The sequence below is a fragment of the Phyllostomus hastatus genome, unplaced genomic scaffold (genome assembly GCF_019186645.2).
Source record: "Phyllostomus hastatus isolate PE091 unplaced genomic scaffold, TTU_PhHast_1.1 phas_contig_147, whole genome shotgun sequence".
NCBI classification, from domain to species: domain Eukaryota; kingdom Metazoa; phylum Chordata; class Mammalia; order Chiroptera; family Phyllostomidae; genus Phyllostomus; species Phyllostomus hastatus.
The window spans coordinates 9,330,960-9,347,478 of NW_025333603.1; the positions used below are offsets into that span (position 1 = coordinate 9,330,960).

Below are 16,519 nucleotides of genomic sequence, written 5' to 3' on the forward strand. Positions count from 1 at the left end.
GCCTCTTTGGGTTTGTCTTGATTGGAACTCTGTGTTTCCTGGATTTTTGTGACTTTTTCTCTTACCAAATTAGGGAAGGTTTCCATCATTACTTTTTCAAACAGGTTTTCTGTCTCTTGCTCTTCTTCTCCTTCTGGTATCCCTATTAATATGGATATTACTATGGTTCATGCTGTACTACAGTTTTCTTAACCCCTCTTTATTCTTTTTGAGTTTTATTTTCCTTTTATTGTTCTTTCTGGGAGGTTTTTTTCTACTTTGCCCTTCAGCTCACTGATTTCATCCTCTGTTTCATCTAGCCTGCTTTTGATTCTTTCTGCTGTGTTATTCAATTTAGAAATTGTTTTCTTCATTTCCTCTTGGTCTTTGTTGATAGTTTCTATTTACTTTTTCATGTTGATATAGTTTGCAGTGAGTTCATTGTAGCTTCCTTGTAGTTTTTAGAACCAAGCCATTTTATATCACAGATTTGAAAAGTATGTCATTTACAAAATCACATTACATTTATGGAATTGCAATGAATTTAGCATATGAAATTTTCTTTTCTACCTGTCACAATTTCAGGTTGGTTTAAAATACTAGATTTTTTTCTTGCTGTCTTTCAATATTTTAAATGTTGTAATTGTTACATTTCTGAGGTCATAGAAAAGGCATTTAAAGAACTATTTCCATAAATATAAAAAAATCATTTTATGCTGACATACGAAGATTGCTGTTAATAGAGGATATAAATATTACTGTCTTTTATAAGCCAATCCCATTACTTTGTGTTTTCACTAATTTTATTTCATTTATATTTGTGGTAAACTTATAAGGTTATTTCCCTAGTTTATAGATAAGGAAACTAAAGCTTAGATAGAGTAAATGACTTGTTCAGAGTCACATAACTAGGAGCGATTTGAACCTGTGCCTTTGGACTTTACACATTGCTCTTGAGGAGTCATCCAAGGAATGGAACTCTTCTGAGTTCCACTGAGAGATTTGGTTCCAAAGAGACAATATTTTATTTGGTTTTGGAAGTGAATTAGTAACCTGTACAAAACTCACAAGAGCTGTGGAAATGTTTTTTAAGCTAAGGCTTAAGGGTGAAAGTTTAAAGTGGATTCTTATCAAAGACTTACCCCTTCTTTATATCTCCCAGTCTTCCATTTAAATATAAACTTTCCAAAACAAATATTTACTCTAATTCTCTGGAAAGAATGCATCTTTGCAATGTTCCCATCACACAATTACTTATTGTATGTGTATTTAGTTTTAATTTCATTTCTTAGTGTTTTTTTTTATTTTATTTTAGAGAGGGAAGGGAGGGAGGGAGGGAGAGAGAGAGAGAGAGAGAGAAACATCAATGTGCAGTTGCTGGGGACCTGCCCTGCAACCCAGGCATGTGCCCTGACTGGGAATCAAACCTGTGACACTTTGGTTCGCAGCCCGGGCTCAATCCACTGAGCTACGCCAGCCAGGGCAATTTCTTAGTGTTTTATCATTATTTTTTTCCCACATCTCCCATTCTGGATTGTAACATCTTTGAGGTCCCCTGTTATATTTATCTGTAATTGCTATCTCCTACCTTGTTCACTACTTTATACAGTACATAGAAGATGCTTAATAAATGTTGAATAGTATTATAACATTTAAGGTTCTCTACAATGTGTCCTTCTTCATCTCTATCATATTCTGTCATATTATTTTCCTGTGGAGATAGCCAAGTAATTTTGGTCATTATTTATCTGTCTTTGTGCCTTTTTTCACATTCAGATGCCTTTTCTCCCTCTTTCTCTACTTACGGTTTTAATTGCCATCTTTCCTCCTCCATGAGACCTCAACCATTCAGCTCATTAAAAGTCTTTGGGTTTCGCCCTGGCTGGCATAGCTCAGTGGATTGAGCGTGGGCTGCAAACCGAAGTGTCACAGGTTTGATTCCCAGTCAGGGCACATGCCTGGGTTGCAGGCCAGGTCCCCCAGCAACCGCACATTGATGTTTCTCTCTCTCTCTCTCTCTCTCTCTCTTTCTTTCTCCCTCCCTTCCCTCTCTAAAAATAAATAAATAAAATCTTAAAAAAAAAGTCTTTGGGTTTCCTCCCGCAGTTACTGTCATTAGGGTATATCTGACACTTAGCATATTTCACTCTCAGTTATCTTTTGTTTGTGCCCTTATTCATGTGGATTGTGAATTTAAATTCCTCTATCTCTCTATATATGGAAATCTTAGACATGTGGAAAGAACAGATGCATTTAATGTTTACTCTTACAGTAATAATGATTACTACATTCTGAAATTTACTTTCAAAAATAGCTGTGGCACTATTTATTTTTTCAACTTTTACAAAATGTGTGTGTGTTTGTATGTTACTCTATATATTATGTGTATACATATATAATTTTTAAATCAGGTTATCAGGACACCCCATGGGAGAGACTTCGATGACTCTTTGGAAAGGTGTGATGAGTATTTGAGCCCAAGGTCATGTAGCAAGCCCCAGCATTCTGCGAGGACCATACATGTCCATTCGGCACCCTCAACAATGCTGAAGCATTCTCCAAGCCCTGTGTTAAATCGAGCTTCTCTCAGGGAAAGGTAATGATTAGTCCTTATTTCTGGACTACTTTTTTTGGATAGTAATCACTAGAAAAGAGAAGGCAGCAATAATGTATGTGAAGTGATTATTTGTAAATGTATACATTTTCAGAGGCTTAAATTGTTTTTGTTTAGAACGCATTGCATATTACAATAGTGTTAGATACTCTTCCTCAACCCAGTTTCCTTGAAGTAAGTTTATTATGAGTGAGTTTATTCATCACGGTGACTTTAACCCTAATTAAGTACTTTAGTTCATAAAAGAGAAAAATAGAGTATGTAATAGTTATTTTTAGTGGATTCATAGATATTTAATATTATAGGCATGGCCTATGTATAGAAATAGCATAAGTTATAGTTTCCTTTTGGTGATGACGATGATAGTATATACTGTTGGTATAAGGTACCTAATTTCCTTAAATAACCTTCTTTCAACTCCCCAAGAGAATGTTAATCATGTAAAGATTCTAGCTCTCCCTGTAAAAGTACTTTTGAAACCAAAGTTAGCCACTAGTAATAACTTGAATGCGAAAGAAGTACCAAAGTTTTCGGACCGTAAGACGCACTAGACCATAAGAAACACTGAGTTTTTAGAGGAGGAAAATAGGGAAAAAATTTTGAAACAAAAAATGTGGTAAAATATTTAATAACATAAATAATATAGGCCACCGCCCCTCACTCCCCCACAGCGAGCTAGGTAAGCTACATTTGGACTATGAGACGCACTCATTTTCCTCCCAAATTTGGTGGGAAGCGTGCGTCTTATAGTCCAAAAAAATACTACAATTTCTTTTTTTTTTTTTTTTGCTTTTCTATTTATTTATTTATTTATTTATTTATTTATTTATTTATTTATTTTTTTAATCATTGTTCAAATACAGTTTTCTCCTTTTTACTCCCAATCCAGTCCCCCCTCCCACCCCTCCCCACTTCCCTCCCATTACCACCCTCCCCTTAGTTTATGACCATGTGTCCTTTAAGTTTGTTCCTGTGAACCCTTCCCACTGTCCCCTTAAATTCCCTCTACTCTCCCCCTGTGGTCACTGTCAGCCTGTCCTCTATTTCAGTGTCTTTGGTTACATTTTGTTTGTTTCTTTGTTTTGTTATTTAGGTTCCTGTTAAAGGTGAGATCATATGGTATTTGTCTTTCACTGCCTGGCTTGTTTCGCTTAGCATAAATTAAATGTAAAATAATGTTTTCCAGCTCCATCCACGCTGTTGCATAGGGTAGGAGCTCCTTCTTTCTTTCTGCTGCATAGAATTCCATTGTGTAAATGTACCATAGTTTTTTGATCCATTCATTTACTGATGGGCATCTTGGTTGCTTCCAGCATCTAGCTATTGTAAATTGTGCTGCAATGAACATTGGGATACATAGGTTCTTTTGAATTGGTGTTTTAGTATTCTTAGAATAGAGTCCCAGCACTGGAATTGCAGGGTCAAAAGGCAGATCCATTTTTAGTTTTCTGAGGAAGTTCCATACTGCTTTCCATAGTGGTTGTACCAGTCTGCAGTCCCACCAGCAGTGCACTAGGGTCCCCTTTTCTCCACAACCTCTCCAACATTTGTTGTTTGTTGCTTTGTTTATGATGGACATTCTGTCTGATGTGAAGTGGTATCTCATTGTGGTTTTAATTTGCATCTCTCTGATAGGTAGCGATATTGAACATCATTTCATATGTCTTTGGATTTTCTGTGTGTCCTCCTTGGAGAAGTGTCTGTTCAAGTCCTTTGCCCACTTTTTAATTGGATTCCTTGTCTTCTTAAAGTACAGTCTTGTAAGTTCTTTATATATTTTGGAGATTAAACCCTTGTCTGAGGTGTCATTGGCAAATATGTTTTCCCATACAGTTGGTTCTCTTTTAATTTTGATACTGTTTTCTTTGGCTGTGCAGAAGCTTTTAATTTTGATGAGGTCCCATTTGTTTATTCTTTCCTTTATGTCCCTTGCTCTAGGGGACATATCAGTAGAAAAGTTTCTGCGTGAAATATCTGAGATTTTCCTACCTACATTCTTCTCTAGGACTTTAATGGTGTCATGTTTTATATTTAAGTCTTTTATCCACCTTGAATTTATTTTTATATAAGGTATAAGTTGGTGCTCTAGTTTCATTTTTTTGCATATAGCTGTCCAGTTCTCCCAACACCATTTGTTGAAGAGGCTATTTTTACTCCATTTTATGTTGCTGCCTCCTTTGTCAAATATTAATTGACCATAGAGATGGGCTTATTTCTGGGCTCTCTGTTCGTTTCCATTGGTCTATGTGCCTGTTTTTATGTCAGTACCAGGCTGTTTTGATTACAGTGGCCTTGTAGTATAGTTTAGTGTCAGGTATTGTGATCCCTCCTACTTTACTCTTCTTTCTCAAAATTGCAGCAGCTATTCGGGGTCGTTTATAATTCCATATAAATTTTTGAAGTGTTTGTTCTATGTCTGTGAAATATGCCATTGGTACTTTAATAGGAATTGCATTGAATATATAAATTGCTTTTGGTAGTATGGACATTTTGATGATATTAATTCTTCCAATTCATGAACACCGTATATGTTTCCATTTGTTTGTGTCTTCCTTGATTTCTTTCCTGAGTGTTATATAGTTTTCTGAATACAGGTCTTTTACCTCTTTGGTTAGGTTTATTCCTAGATATTTTATTTTTCTTTTTGCTATTTCAAATGGAATTTTTTCCTTGATCTCTGCTTCTGCTGTTTCATTGTTGGTGTACAGAAATGCCTTTGATTTCTGGTTATTGACTTTGTATCCCACTGTTTTGCCAAATTCATTTATTAGGTCAAGCAGTTTTTTGGCAGAGTCTGTAGGATTTTCTATGTACATTATCATGTCATCTGCAAACAGTGACAGTTTTGTTTCCTCCTTTCCGATTTGGATGCCTTTTATTTCTTTTTCTTGTCTGATTGCTGTGGCTAAAACTTCCAGTACTATATTGAACAGAAGTGGTGAAAGTGGACAGCCTTGTCTTGTTCCTGATCTTAGTGCAAAAGATTTTAATTTTTGCCCATTGAGTATGATGCTGGCTGTAGGTCTCTCATATATGGCCTTTATTATGTTGAGGAATGTTCCCTCTGTTCCCACTTTGCTGAGTGTTTTTATCATGAATGGGTGCTGTACCTTGTCAAATGTTTTTTCTGCATCAATTGATATAATCATGTGGTTTTTGTCTTTGTTTTTGTTTATGTGATGTATTACATTTACTGACTTACGAATATTGAACCATCCTTGCATCCCTGGAATGAATCCCACTTGGTCATGGTGTATGATCTTTTTAATGTATTGTTGGATGCGGTTTGCCAGTATTTTGTTGAGGATTTTAGCGTCAATGTTCATCAGTGATATTGGCCTGAAGTTTTCTTTCTTTGTTGTGTCTTTATCTGGTTTTGGAATTAGGATGATGTTGGCCTCATAAAAAGAGTTTGGGAGACTCCCATCTTTTTGGATTTTTGGGAATAGTCTGTGAAGGATAGGGGTTAGCTCTTCCTTAAATGCTTTGTAGAATTCTGTGAAACCATCTGGTCCTGGGCTTTTGTGTGTTGGGAGTTTTTTGATTACTGCTTCAATTTCTTTTGTTGTTATTGGTCTGTTCAAGCTTTCTGCTTCTTTTTCATTGAGTTTTGGAAGAGTATATTTTTGTAGGAATTTGTCCATTTCATCTAGGTTTTCAAATTTCTTGGCATACAGTTCTTTGTAGTAATTTCTTACAATCCTTTGTATTTCTGTGGTATCTGTTGTAATCTCTCCTCTTTCATTTCTGATTGTGTTTATTTGGGTCTTCTCTCTTTTTTTCTTGATGAGTCTGCTGAAAGGCTTGTCGATGTTGTTTATCTTTTCAAAGAACCAGCTCTTGGATTCATTGATCCTTAGAATTGTGCTTTTAGTCTCTATGTCATTTAATTCTGCTCTGATCTTGGTTATTTCCTTCCTTCTGCTTGCTCTGGGCTGCCTTTGTTGTTGTTCCTCAAGTTCTTGTAGACGTAGGGTGAGGTTGTTTGTTTGGAATGTTTCTAACCTTTTTAGGTGGGCCTGTATCGCTATGAACTTCCCTCTCAGGACTGCCTTGGCTGTGTCCCATAAGTTTTGGGTTGTTGTGAGTTCGTTTTCATTTGTTTGCAGAAACGTTTTGATTTCTTCCCTAATGTCATTCTTGACCCATTCATTGTTTAATAGCATGCTATTTAATCTCCATGATTTTAAGTGTTTTTGTTTTTTTTCCTTAGGGTTGGATTCTAGCTTCAGTCCCTTGTGGTCTGAGAAAATGCTTGGTATGATTTCAATTTTCTTGAAATTGTTGAGGCTTGTTTTGTGTCCTATCATGTGGTCTATCTTTGAGAATGTTCCGTGTACATTTGGAAAGAATGTATATTTAGCTTCTTTTGGATGGAGGGCTCTGTATATATCAGTAAAGTCCATTTCCTCAAGGGTATTGTTCAATGCCACAATATCTTTGTTGATATTTTGTTTGGAAGATCTGTCCATTTTTGATAGTGGGGTGTTAAAATCTCCTACTATAATTGTGTTGCTGTCCCTATCTTTCTTGAAGTCCTCTAAGATTTTCTTTATGTGTTTTGGTGCTCCTATGTTGGGTGCATATATATTTACAATATTTATGTCTTCTTGATGGATTCTTCCCTTGAGTATTATGAAGTGACCTTCTGGGTCTCTCTTTATGGACCTTTTTTGGAAGTCTGTTTTGTCTGATATGAGTATTGCTACCCCAGCTTTTTTTTCCTGTCCATTTGCTTGGAAGATTTGTTTCCAGCCCTTCACTTTCAGCCTGTGTAGGTCTTTTATCCTGAGGTGGGTCTCTTGTAGACAGCAGATATGTGGGTCATTTTTTCTTATCCATTCAGCTATTCTGTGTCTTTTGAGTGGAGCATTTAATCCATTTACATTTAAGGTTATTATTGATAGGTACTTATTTTTGCCTTTTATGTCTGTGTGTTCCTCTCTCTCTCTCTCTCTCTTCCTTCCCTTCCTTAAAGCAGTCCCTTTAGGATTGAGGTGTATTGTTTTAGACTTCTTTTGTCTGAGAAGCTTCTTATTTGGCCTTCTATCTTGATCGAGAGCTTTGCTGGATATAGCAGCCTTGGTTGCAGACCTCTGGTTCTCATTACCTGGAGTATTTCTTGCCATTCTCTTCTGGCTTGAAGTGTTTCCATTGAGAAGTCGGCTGTTAGCCTTATTGGGGCTCCCTTGTATGTTACTTCCTTTTTCTCCCTTGCTGCCTTTAAGATTCTCTCTTTGTCTTGAAATTTTGTCATTTTAATTATGATGTGTCTTGAAGTGGGCCTCTTTGGGTTCCTCTTGATTGGGACTCTCTGTGTTTCCCGGATTTGTGTGACTTCTTCTCTCATCAAATTAGGAAAGTTCTCCTTCATTACTTGTTCAACTAGGTTTTTGATCCCTTGCTCTTCTTCTTCCCCTTCTGTTATCCCTATTATACAGATATTATTACGTTTCATATTGTCTTGCATTTCTCTTAATCCCACCTCATTCTTTCTGAGCCTCTTTTCCTTTTCTTGCTCTTTCTGGATGCTGTTTTCTACTTTGTCCTCCAGCTCGCTAATCCGATCTTCTGCTTCATCGATCCTGCTTTTCATTCCTTCTACTGTGTTCTTCAGTTCAGAAATTGTATTCTTCATTTCCTCTTGACCTTTGTTGAGAGTTTCTATTTCCTTTTTCATGTTTATATAGTTTGCGGTGAGATTGATGTAGTTTCCCTCTAATTTCTGAAAGCTCATTGTGAGTTCATTGAACTTCCTGGTAATCATTGTTTTGAACTCACTGTCTGATAGTTGAGTTGCCTCTATTTCATTTAGCATTTTTCCTGAGGCTTCCTCGTTTCCCTTCAGTTGGGGGTTGTTTCTTTGTTTTCTCATTGTTTGTGGGTTTCTTCTTTTTTCTTCTTGTTTGTTAATTTGATCTGTTCTGATTCCCTGTAATTATGGTGTGAACTTCCGTTGTAGAATATTTGTGAGATTCAGTGGTGCAATCTCCTTTGTGTATCCTGGTGTTCACAGCTTCCCCCTACTCGTCTGGTTTTTCTGTGATCACAATAATTTTTGATGTCCTGCTTTCAAAAGTGATTCAGTAACCTAGTCCACTTGCTCTGTTTCTCCACTGATCCGCGAGTTTCCCTCCTCTTCACAGAAGCCGAGAAAAACGCTGTCTAGAGTAAAGCCACCATCTTCCCTACAATTTCTCTTTGTCTATTTTTTTTTATTGTTGTTGAATCCAAACTGGAAATTTCTTGCCTCTTTCACAGTCTAACATAGAAAACAATTGTTGTCAGAAATTAAAAAAACAAAAACACTCAGCCTTTAGTATTTAAAAATTTTTATAGAAATTTGAATACCTAACAGATATAATACCATCCACAACATGAAAATGAAAGCTATCTTTACGATAGTTTTAAAAAGGTGAAGTAATGCACTATGTTTCTATAGCATGTTAGGGCCATCAGACATCATTGAACAAGTTTAAATTAACTGGAGAGGGTCTGTCAAAAGCTCATCTTAAAACTGATGTGTCAGTGTGGAGGGGGTATCAAAACATCCTATTCTGAACAAACAGGTTTGTCTGTTTTCTCATGAGCCTGACAAGCATTTGAAAGGGACACATGGAGGCAGGCTAGAGACCTTGACCCTGAGATGGGGGGTTTGATTTGTGTTGCTTCTAGTCCATTATAATCATGCCTGTGGGGATCCTTGAGTTCAAATAGATGGATGGACGGACCGATAGGCACACAGATAGATAACCTCTGCACCTATAGGTTTTGAAAGTTCAAGAGCAGCTCATGAAGAGAGCTTTTTCTGCTGAAGTCTGGTAACTTGCATCTCAGTATCAAGGGATTTTCTTTGAATTCCATATCTACTCAGATATTTAGATATATAGTTGGTATTATTCTCATTTTACCTACTTTTAGAATTAAGGGCTTGCGATTTGTTGATTAGGTTCTTTACTGTATCTGTAGTTTAAGATTATTTTTTGCCTGTATCTCCTTGTATATGTTTTATAAACATTGTTTTATTTTTCTACTTTTCCACATATTTTATGAAACTCTCCAATCATTTACCATTATGGTACAATATCAGTTTTAGCCTTTTATTACTTTATCCTTGTATAAGATTTCGACCCAGTTTTTGAAGCCTATCCTTTCAAGGTTAATAAATCCTTCACTGATACTCTATTCCGTTTTATTTATTTATTTTTTTTTATTGAGAATAGCTAAAGCCAGTTTCTTTCTTTTTCTTTCTTTCTTTTTTTTTTTTCATATTCAGTGCAAGGGATGGTTCAGAGTAGATAGTGGCATTTACACATTTATTTTGATGCTGGATGGTAGATGTGGATAAATTCTTTGCTAGAAGAAAATGAGTGATTCTATATTAAACATTACCTATCTTTTCTATGACTTGAGAAGGTTAAGGTACACCTAAAATAAGAATATGATGGGAATTTAGTTTTGAATTCATCTAAAACAATAAAATTTGGGGAGTACTTTCTAGGATAGATAAAATTTTTTACTTTCATTGAGTGAAACTCTTCTATTTTGAGTGTATTTTCTAAAAAAGATTCTAGATTTAGTCCATAAAGGAAAATAAAATACTTTTGTGAAATATTACTAGGAACGAAATCATGTTTTTCTTTAGCGCGCTCAGTACCACATCTTTAAATATAAGACATCTCTGATATGGCTTTTTAGGTCCCTCAGCAGTATATTTATAGGGTGTTTATAGAATCCACTGGAATAATAAGCAATTTAAACTGATGTAAATGTAGATTATATGTCCCGGAAAAAAAAGGGAGTATGACAGAGTATGCAGCTATAGGAATTTATCTGGGTAAGTATTCATTAAAATTAATTAACTTTTCTCTAAGACTGCTGTAAAATGCTGACTCCTTAATCATGTATATGTATTAAACAGACTTTTACAAACTTTATCAGTGACTCTAAGCAAATGAATTTTTTATTGATAGTGAAAGTTCTTTTTGCTTTAAGCCCATTTCAAAAATACCTTCAATAGAGTTAGCACACCATAAAATGGTTTCAATTTTGATGTGTTATAGTTCAGAAGCAGTTTTTGCCTCAAAGTATAAATATTAATATTATGACTTACAGTTTGTAGTAGACTGTAGAATTATTGCTAAAATACTAAGGAATACTAGCCAATCTAATTAAAAAGGAACTGATATTCTTTTAAATCATGCTTAAGGTTTTTATTTTTGTAAATGGAATTAAAGATCATTGGGCAATCATTTCTTATACCACAGCACAGACTAGTGGATCCTCTTGTGGTCTCATTAAAGATACCACAGTATCCTGTTGGAGCTGCATATGGATCTCAGGTTCAAGATGTGTTTCATAGGTAGCAAAGTCTGCCAGTGTATTTGCAGAGATGCAATAACACCTTCTTTCATAAATGCAGGAGATTATAGTTAATCATCCATTATTGATTATATTCTTTAAAATAGCTAATGTAACTCATTTATCCTGCTTAATAGTCTGTACTTTGAGTAAACATATAAAATTGTAACTTGTTAAGAACAAACTATGAGATAAAAAGACAGTTTTAAGCAACCTATTAGTATTTTAGTACTCATTCCTTTATAAAGGAATTATCAATAGCATTTCATATAGATGCATTATAATCAGATCTAGAAATTTTCATTGTTACTTATATAGCTTAATTATACTAATGCCGGTTTTGAGTTTGGAAAGGGCATAAGAAAGAGGAATGTGTGATGTATTTCTTTTCTGACATCTTTAAATCCAACCCTCAGACTCTATAAAAAGGCATATTTTTTTTCCTATTCTTCAATATTTACTTTTTCAAGTAGTATTGGGAAAGGGTCATTCAATTTTTATGTTTTCCTGTATTCTTTCTTGTTTATTTGTTTATTGAGGTATAATTGACACACAAAATTATGTTACTTTCAGATGTACAACATAATGACTTAGTATTTGTGTACTATTCCCTGTATGCTGAAGGAATAAGAACATGATTAGATTATAAATAATATTTTAATCTATTATAAATGTTTTGTGTCATTTCATAAAGTGAGTTATATTCTTTTTTTATGCAGAAAGGAATTTCCTCCACATAGTTTGGATATGATTCAATTACTGGAAAATAAGAACTAATTTTAAAGGCATTCTATATGGAATTATTATCCTTAAATGAAAATATATATCTTTATGTAGAGATAAAGCTCTAAGGAATTATGTATGTAAATTGTTAAAGTGGTCAGATATATGGGTATGTTCTTCTAAATTCATGTTGAAGTTTATTATTATGACTATATATTGAACATAGTGTGAGTACTTAATACTACAGCTGAGAATTAGTACCTGATTTATATCTTCCTTTCATCCTCAGTTGACAGAAGAGCAATGTTATTCTAATCTTTATATATTATTACATAGGGATAAGAAAAAATGACTTTCTGTGTCTGGCATTTGGAAAGATTTCTTTTTCTCTTCCTCTGGCTACAAGTCATCTTTGTTTTTTTGCCTACAGATTCCATTCTGATTGGTGTTCACCTTCAAACTGTGATGAGATCCATGACCGGGTAAAAAATGTCTTGAAATCACATCAGGCTCATCAAAGACATTTATATGTTAGTTTCTAAAATTTTCTCTTGAAGGCTTTTCATAACTGGGAATGAAAACCACCCAAGATGCTTAAAACTTGTAACATTTAATCATTGGGAAAGAAAAGATACAGCTTCTGTATCTAACTTCCTGCTTAACCTGAGTTATTATGGAAAATGTTGGATGTGGGTTCTCTAAACTGTAAACATAAGTTAGTAATTGTTACCTCATAAAGAGCCAGTAAATAGTGACTTTATGATAAGTTTCTCACAGCCTTCAAAATATGGGAACTCTTGTTTTTTGGTCCAGTACAAAGAAAGTCCATGTCCTATAAATAGATTTGATTCGGAATGGTAGAATGAGGGAGGAGTGAGAAAATACATATTTTGAAGAAACCTCCCAGCTGATTTTTATGTTAATTGAATATTTAAAAGAAGAAAAGAGCAGGTCAGGTCTACCAGGTTTAATACTAGAGAACCTCAATATGAGAATATTTTCTGAGATGAGACAAAAAGTGTATACGTGAAGGACAGCTGAGACATAATTACTGTGTGTTCTTTTGTGCTTGGTTCCTTGTTTCATTTATTAGCTTTAAAAACAATTACTTATCACAAGTGTCATGTTGGGCCCAAAGCTAAGTCCTGGTGACATAACTGGATTCTGTGACATTGGCATCATTTTGTACCATTTTAAATTTCTATATGCATGGTGCTTTTTAATTAAACTTGTTTTCAAAGTATAACACACATTTAGAATATACATTCACCGTAAGTAGCAGCTCCATGAAATATAATAAACCACCTTATGTAAACTGTCTACCAGATCAAGAAACAAAACATTTTCAGCTCTGCATAAGTCCCTCCTTTTTTCTCATAGCTGCAGCCACTCCAGGGGTAAACATTATTCTGACTTCTAATAGCAAGTGTGTTTTGTAAGGAAGTAAGGAAGTAAATATTGTGTGTTTTGATCTTTATATAAATGACATCCTACAAAAAATGTCTGCTCCTTTTTTTTACCCAACTTATTTCACTTTGTTTTTGCAAGTCAGACATTTTTGCAATGCAGGCATCTTGTTATGTTTAGTAATAGTTCTTCACTCTTGCTGCTCTGGTATTTCATCATGAAAATACTGCCATTGATTCACTTATTCTCACGATGTACATTTAGGTCGTTTCTCGTTTGGGCTGTTACAGAGCTGCTGTTAGCGGTTTATGCATGTCCTTGGGTAACGCCGTATGCATTCCATTTGGGTTTATAGTTACCCGGGTGTTGTTTAGTCATAGTGAATGTGTCCACTCAGTTTTGTAGATGTGGCCAAAGACTCTTCCTAGTGACTCTAACAGTTCACTCGGGACCGTTCGCACTACCACCACCAGTTTGTGTGAGTTCTGCTTGTTCCACATCCTCACAACTGTCTGATTGGTTGTGTGTGTGTGCTTGTGTGCATTTTCTTTTGGCATTTTCATAAGTGATTAGCATTTTATTACATAATAGTTTTAATTTGCTGTTTTCTGATGACTAGTGAATATGGTCATTGGCCATTTGGACATCCTCTTTTGTGAGCATTTGTCCAAGTCACCCACTCATTTTTGTACTAATTGTCTCCCTTTCTTTTTTTGGCTTGTTAGACTTCTATATAGATTCTTGATAGTTCTTAGTTGGGTATGTGTTTTGCAGTTTTCTTTTTTTCTATGCATTGCATTTTCACTCTCTTAATGATGTCTTTTAGTGAAAAGAAGTTCTCAATTCTAGTAAGTCCAATTTATCATTTTTCTTTTTTATTAGCATTTTTAGAATTTTTGTTTATAAGACATTGTCCTTTATTTTTTCTAAAGGCCTTTTGTTTTATTTCACAAATATGTGATTTGGTTGGAGTTATTTTTTTCTGTATAGTGGTAAGTAGGTTTCAAGATTCAAGAAATGTTCAAGTCTCGTGATAGTGGATGCATCTCTTTCTTTCTAGTTCTGTTGATTTTTATTTTATATATTTTGAAGCTATCTCATTTTTGGATACAGATTTCAGACTGTGATGTGAACCTTTTATTGTGCAATGCTCCTCTTTATCTCTAGCATTGTTCTTTGTTTCAAGTATTTTTTCTGATGCTAACATAGTTATAGCAATATTTTTTGGCTAACATATGCAAGTGTATTTTTTTCATCCTTTGCTGTTTATCATTGTAGTTAAAGTGTATATCTCATAATAAGCACATGAGATTTTTTGCAAAAATGAAAATTCAGAATTTTTATGTCAATTGATGGGGCTTTTATTTGGATTAATATGTATTTTTGCCATTCATTTTCCTTTTTACTAACTTGTTATTTTTTTATTATTATTTTGTCATTGGTTGCTCTAAAGATTTCAACATGCTTAGCTGACTTAGTATTTCTTTGTTGACCTCCCCAGTCATATTGGGACCAAAAAACATTTAACTCTTTCTAATCCACATCCTTTATGTGTCTATTTTTGTTATGCCTTTTTAATTCTACATATATTAAACAAACAAATTTTATTTGTATAGTAATGTTTATTCATTTTAACCTCATATTTATTCTTTCTATTATTCTTTATTCTTTCTGGCAATTTCATGTTCCCATCTGGACTCTAGAATTATTTTCCTTCTGCTTGAAGAATTCCCTGTGATACTTATTTTCATGTCATTTTCTTGGCTGTGAGTTCTGCTTTGGTTTGTTTGAAAATGTCTTGGTTTAATTTTATGTAATATGGTTAATGGGATATAAAATTCTAGGTTGATAATTACCTTCTTGGGTATATCAAAGAAGCCATTCCATTGTCTTCTGGCTTCATTTGTATCCGTTGAAAAATCAGCTGTTATTTCTTCGAAATATTGGGGGGGTTTCTCACCCTTTTTGTTTAGCAATCTTACCATTATATACCTAGATGTGGTTTTCTTGGACTAACTCTATGTTAAGTTTTTAGAGCTTCTCAAACCTGAAGGTTATCTTTTATCAGTTTCGGAAAAGCAGTAAAAGCAGTAGCCATTCTTTCTTTAAACATTTTTTTTGCCCCAATATCTCTTTACTCTCCCTCCAGAACTTCCCCTTACACTTCTGTAATATCTTTAGGCTGCATCTCATATGTACCTTACACTTATTTTGATATTTTTAATTTTTTTCTCAAGTTTGGATATTTTCTTTTGAAATGTTCTCTAAATTGCTAATCCTGTCTTCTGATTTGTTGACATTGCTGTTAAAGCTATCTAAAACATTTTGAAAGATATAACTTAAAAAGACATAAACTGCCAGAACTAACTCAAGAAGGAATAGTTTCAGTGATTGTATATATATTACAGAAATTGAATTTGAAGTTAAGAATCTTCCATAAAAGAAAATACTAGTCCCAGATGGCTTCTCTCATGAATTCTACAAAACCTTTAAGGAAATATAATATCAGTTGTATGTATTCCTGAAAATTAAAGAACAACTTTCCAAGTTATTTTATGAGGTCAACATTTACCCTGATGTGAAAACCAGACAACCACATTTAAAAAAATAAAAATACAGACTCACCTAAATCCTTCGTGAATTTATAATAATGAAAATATGTCATAATCAAGTAGACTCATTCCAGAAATGCAAAGTAAATTCATCCCATTAACAGGTTAAATAAGAAAAAAATGTATTTCTTTGTGTCATTTCAATGGACACAGAAAAATTATCCAAAAAATCTAATTTTATTCATGATAGTCTTAGTAAAGTTGAGTTAGAAAAGAATTTTCTCAACCTAATAGAGAGCATCCTTTAAAAACCCACAGCTAATATTGTACTTATGAAAGATTGAATGCTTTTCCCCTAAGTTTAGCAAGAAGGCAAGGACGCCCCTTCTCACAATTCCTCTAACATCATACCAGGAGTCTTAGATGATGCAGGGAGGTAAGAAAAAGAAATAAAAGGCATGCAGCTTGGAAAGGAAGAAGAAGCAGAACTATATTTGCAGAAGATATGATTACTTTTTTAAGAAAATGCTAAAGGATCTACAGAAGAGTTCCTAAAACTAATAGGGAGTTCAGCAAGGTCACAGTATACATACAAAAAAAGTCATTTCCCCCTATATGCCAGCAATGAACAACTGAAATTTTAAATTAGAAAGTCCATACCACGTGTAATAATAGCACCAGAAATTGAAGTGCTTAGGTATAATTCTAACAAAATAAGTTTAGGATCTGCATTTTATGAGTTACAAAATACTTTTGAAAAACTCAAGAGAGGTAGACCTAAATGGAGAGGTAGAACACAGCATTCACAGATTGGAGGACTCAATATGTAGGTGTTGGTTTTCTCCATTTTGATTTTGTTTCCATGCAGGTGTAAAAACTACGT

The 16,519-nt window shown here is 34.3% G+C and overlaps 1 protein-coding gene across 2 annotated transcripts in view; it reads left to right on the plus strand.

Moving 5' to 3' along the window:
• The window catches only part of SPATA6 (spermatogenesis associated 6), a 109,239-nt gene that overhangs the window by 75,014 nt on the left and 17,706 nt on the right, over positions 1-16,519 (plus strand). Inside the window, exons 10-11 of one of the 2 annotated variants that reach the window (XM_045858842.1) lie at positions 2,391-2,575; positions 12,108-12,207. In XM_045858842.1, coding sequence (XP_045714798.1) covers positions 2,391-2,575; positions 12,108-12,207 — 285 coding nt within the window. The remainder of the gene's footprint in view (positions 1-2,390; positions 2,576-12,107; positions 12,208-16,519) is intronic. The other variant, XM_045858852.1, reaches the window with a different exon arrangement.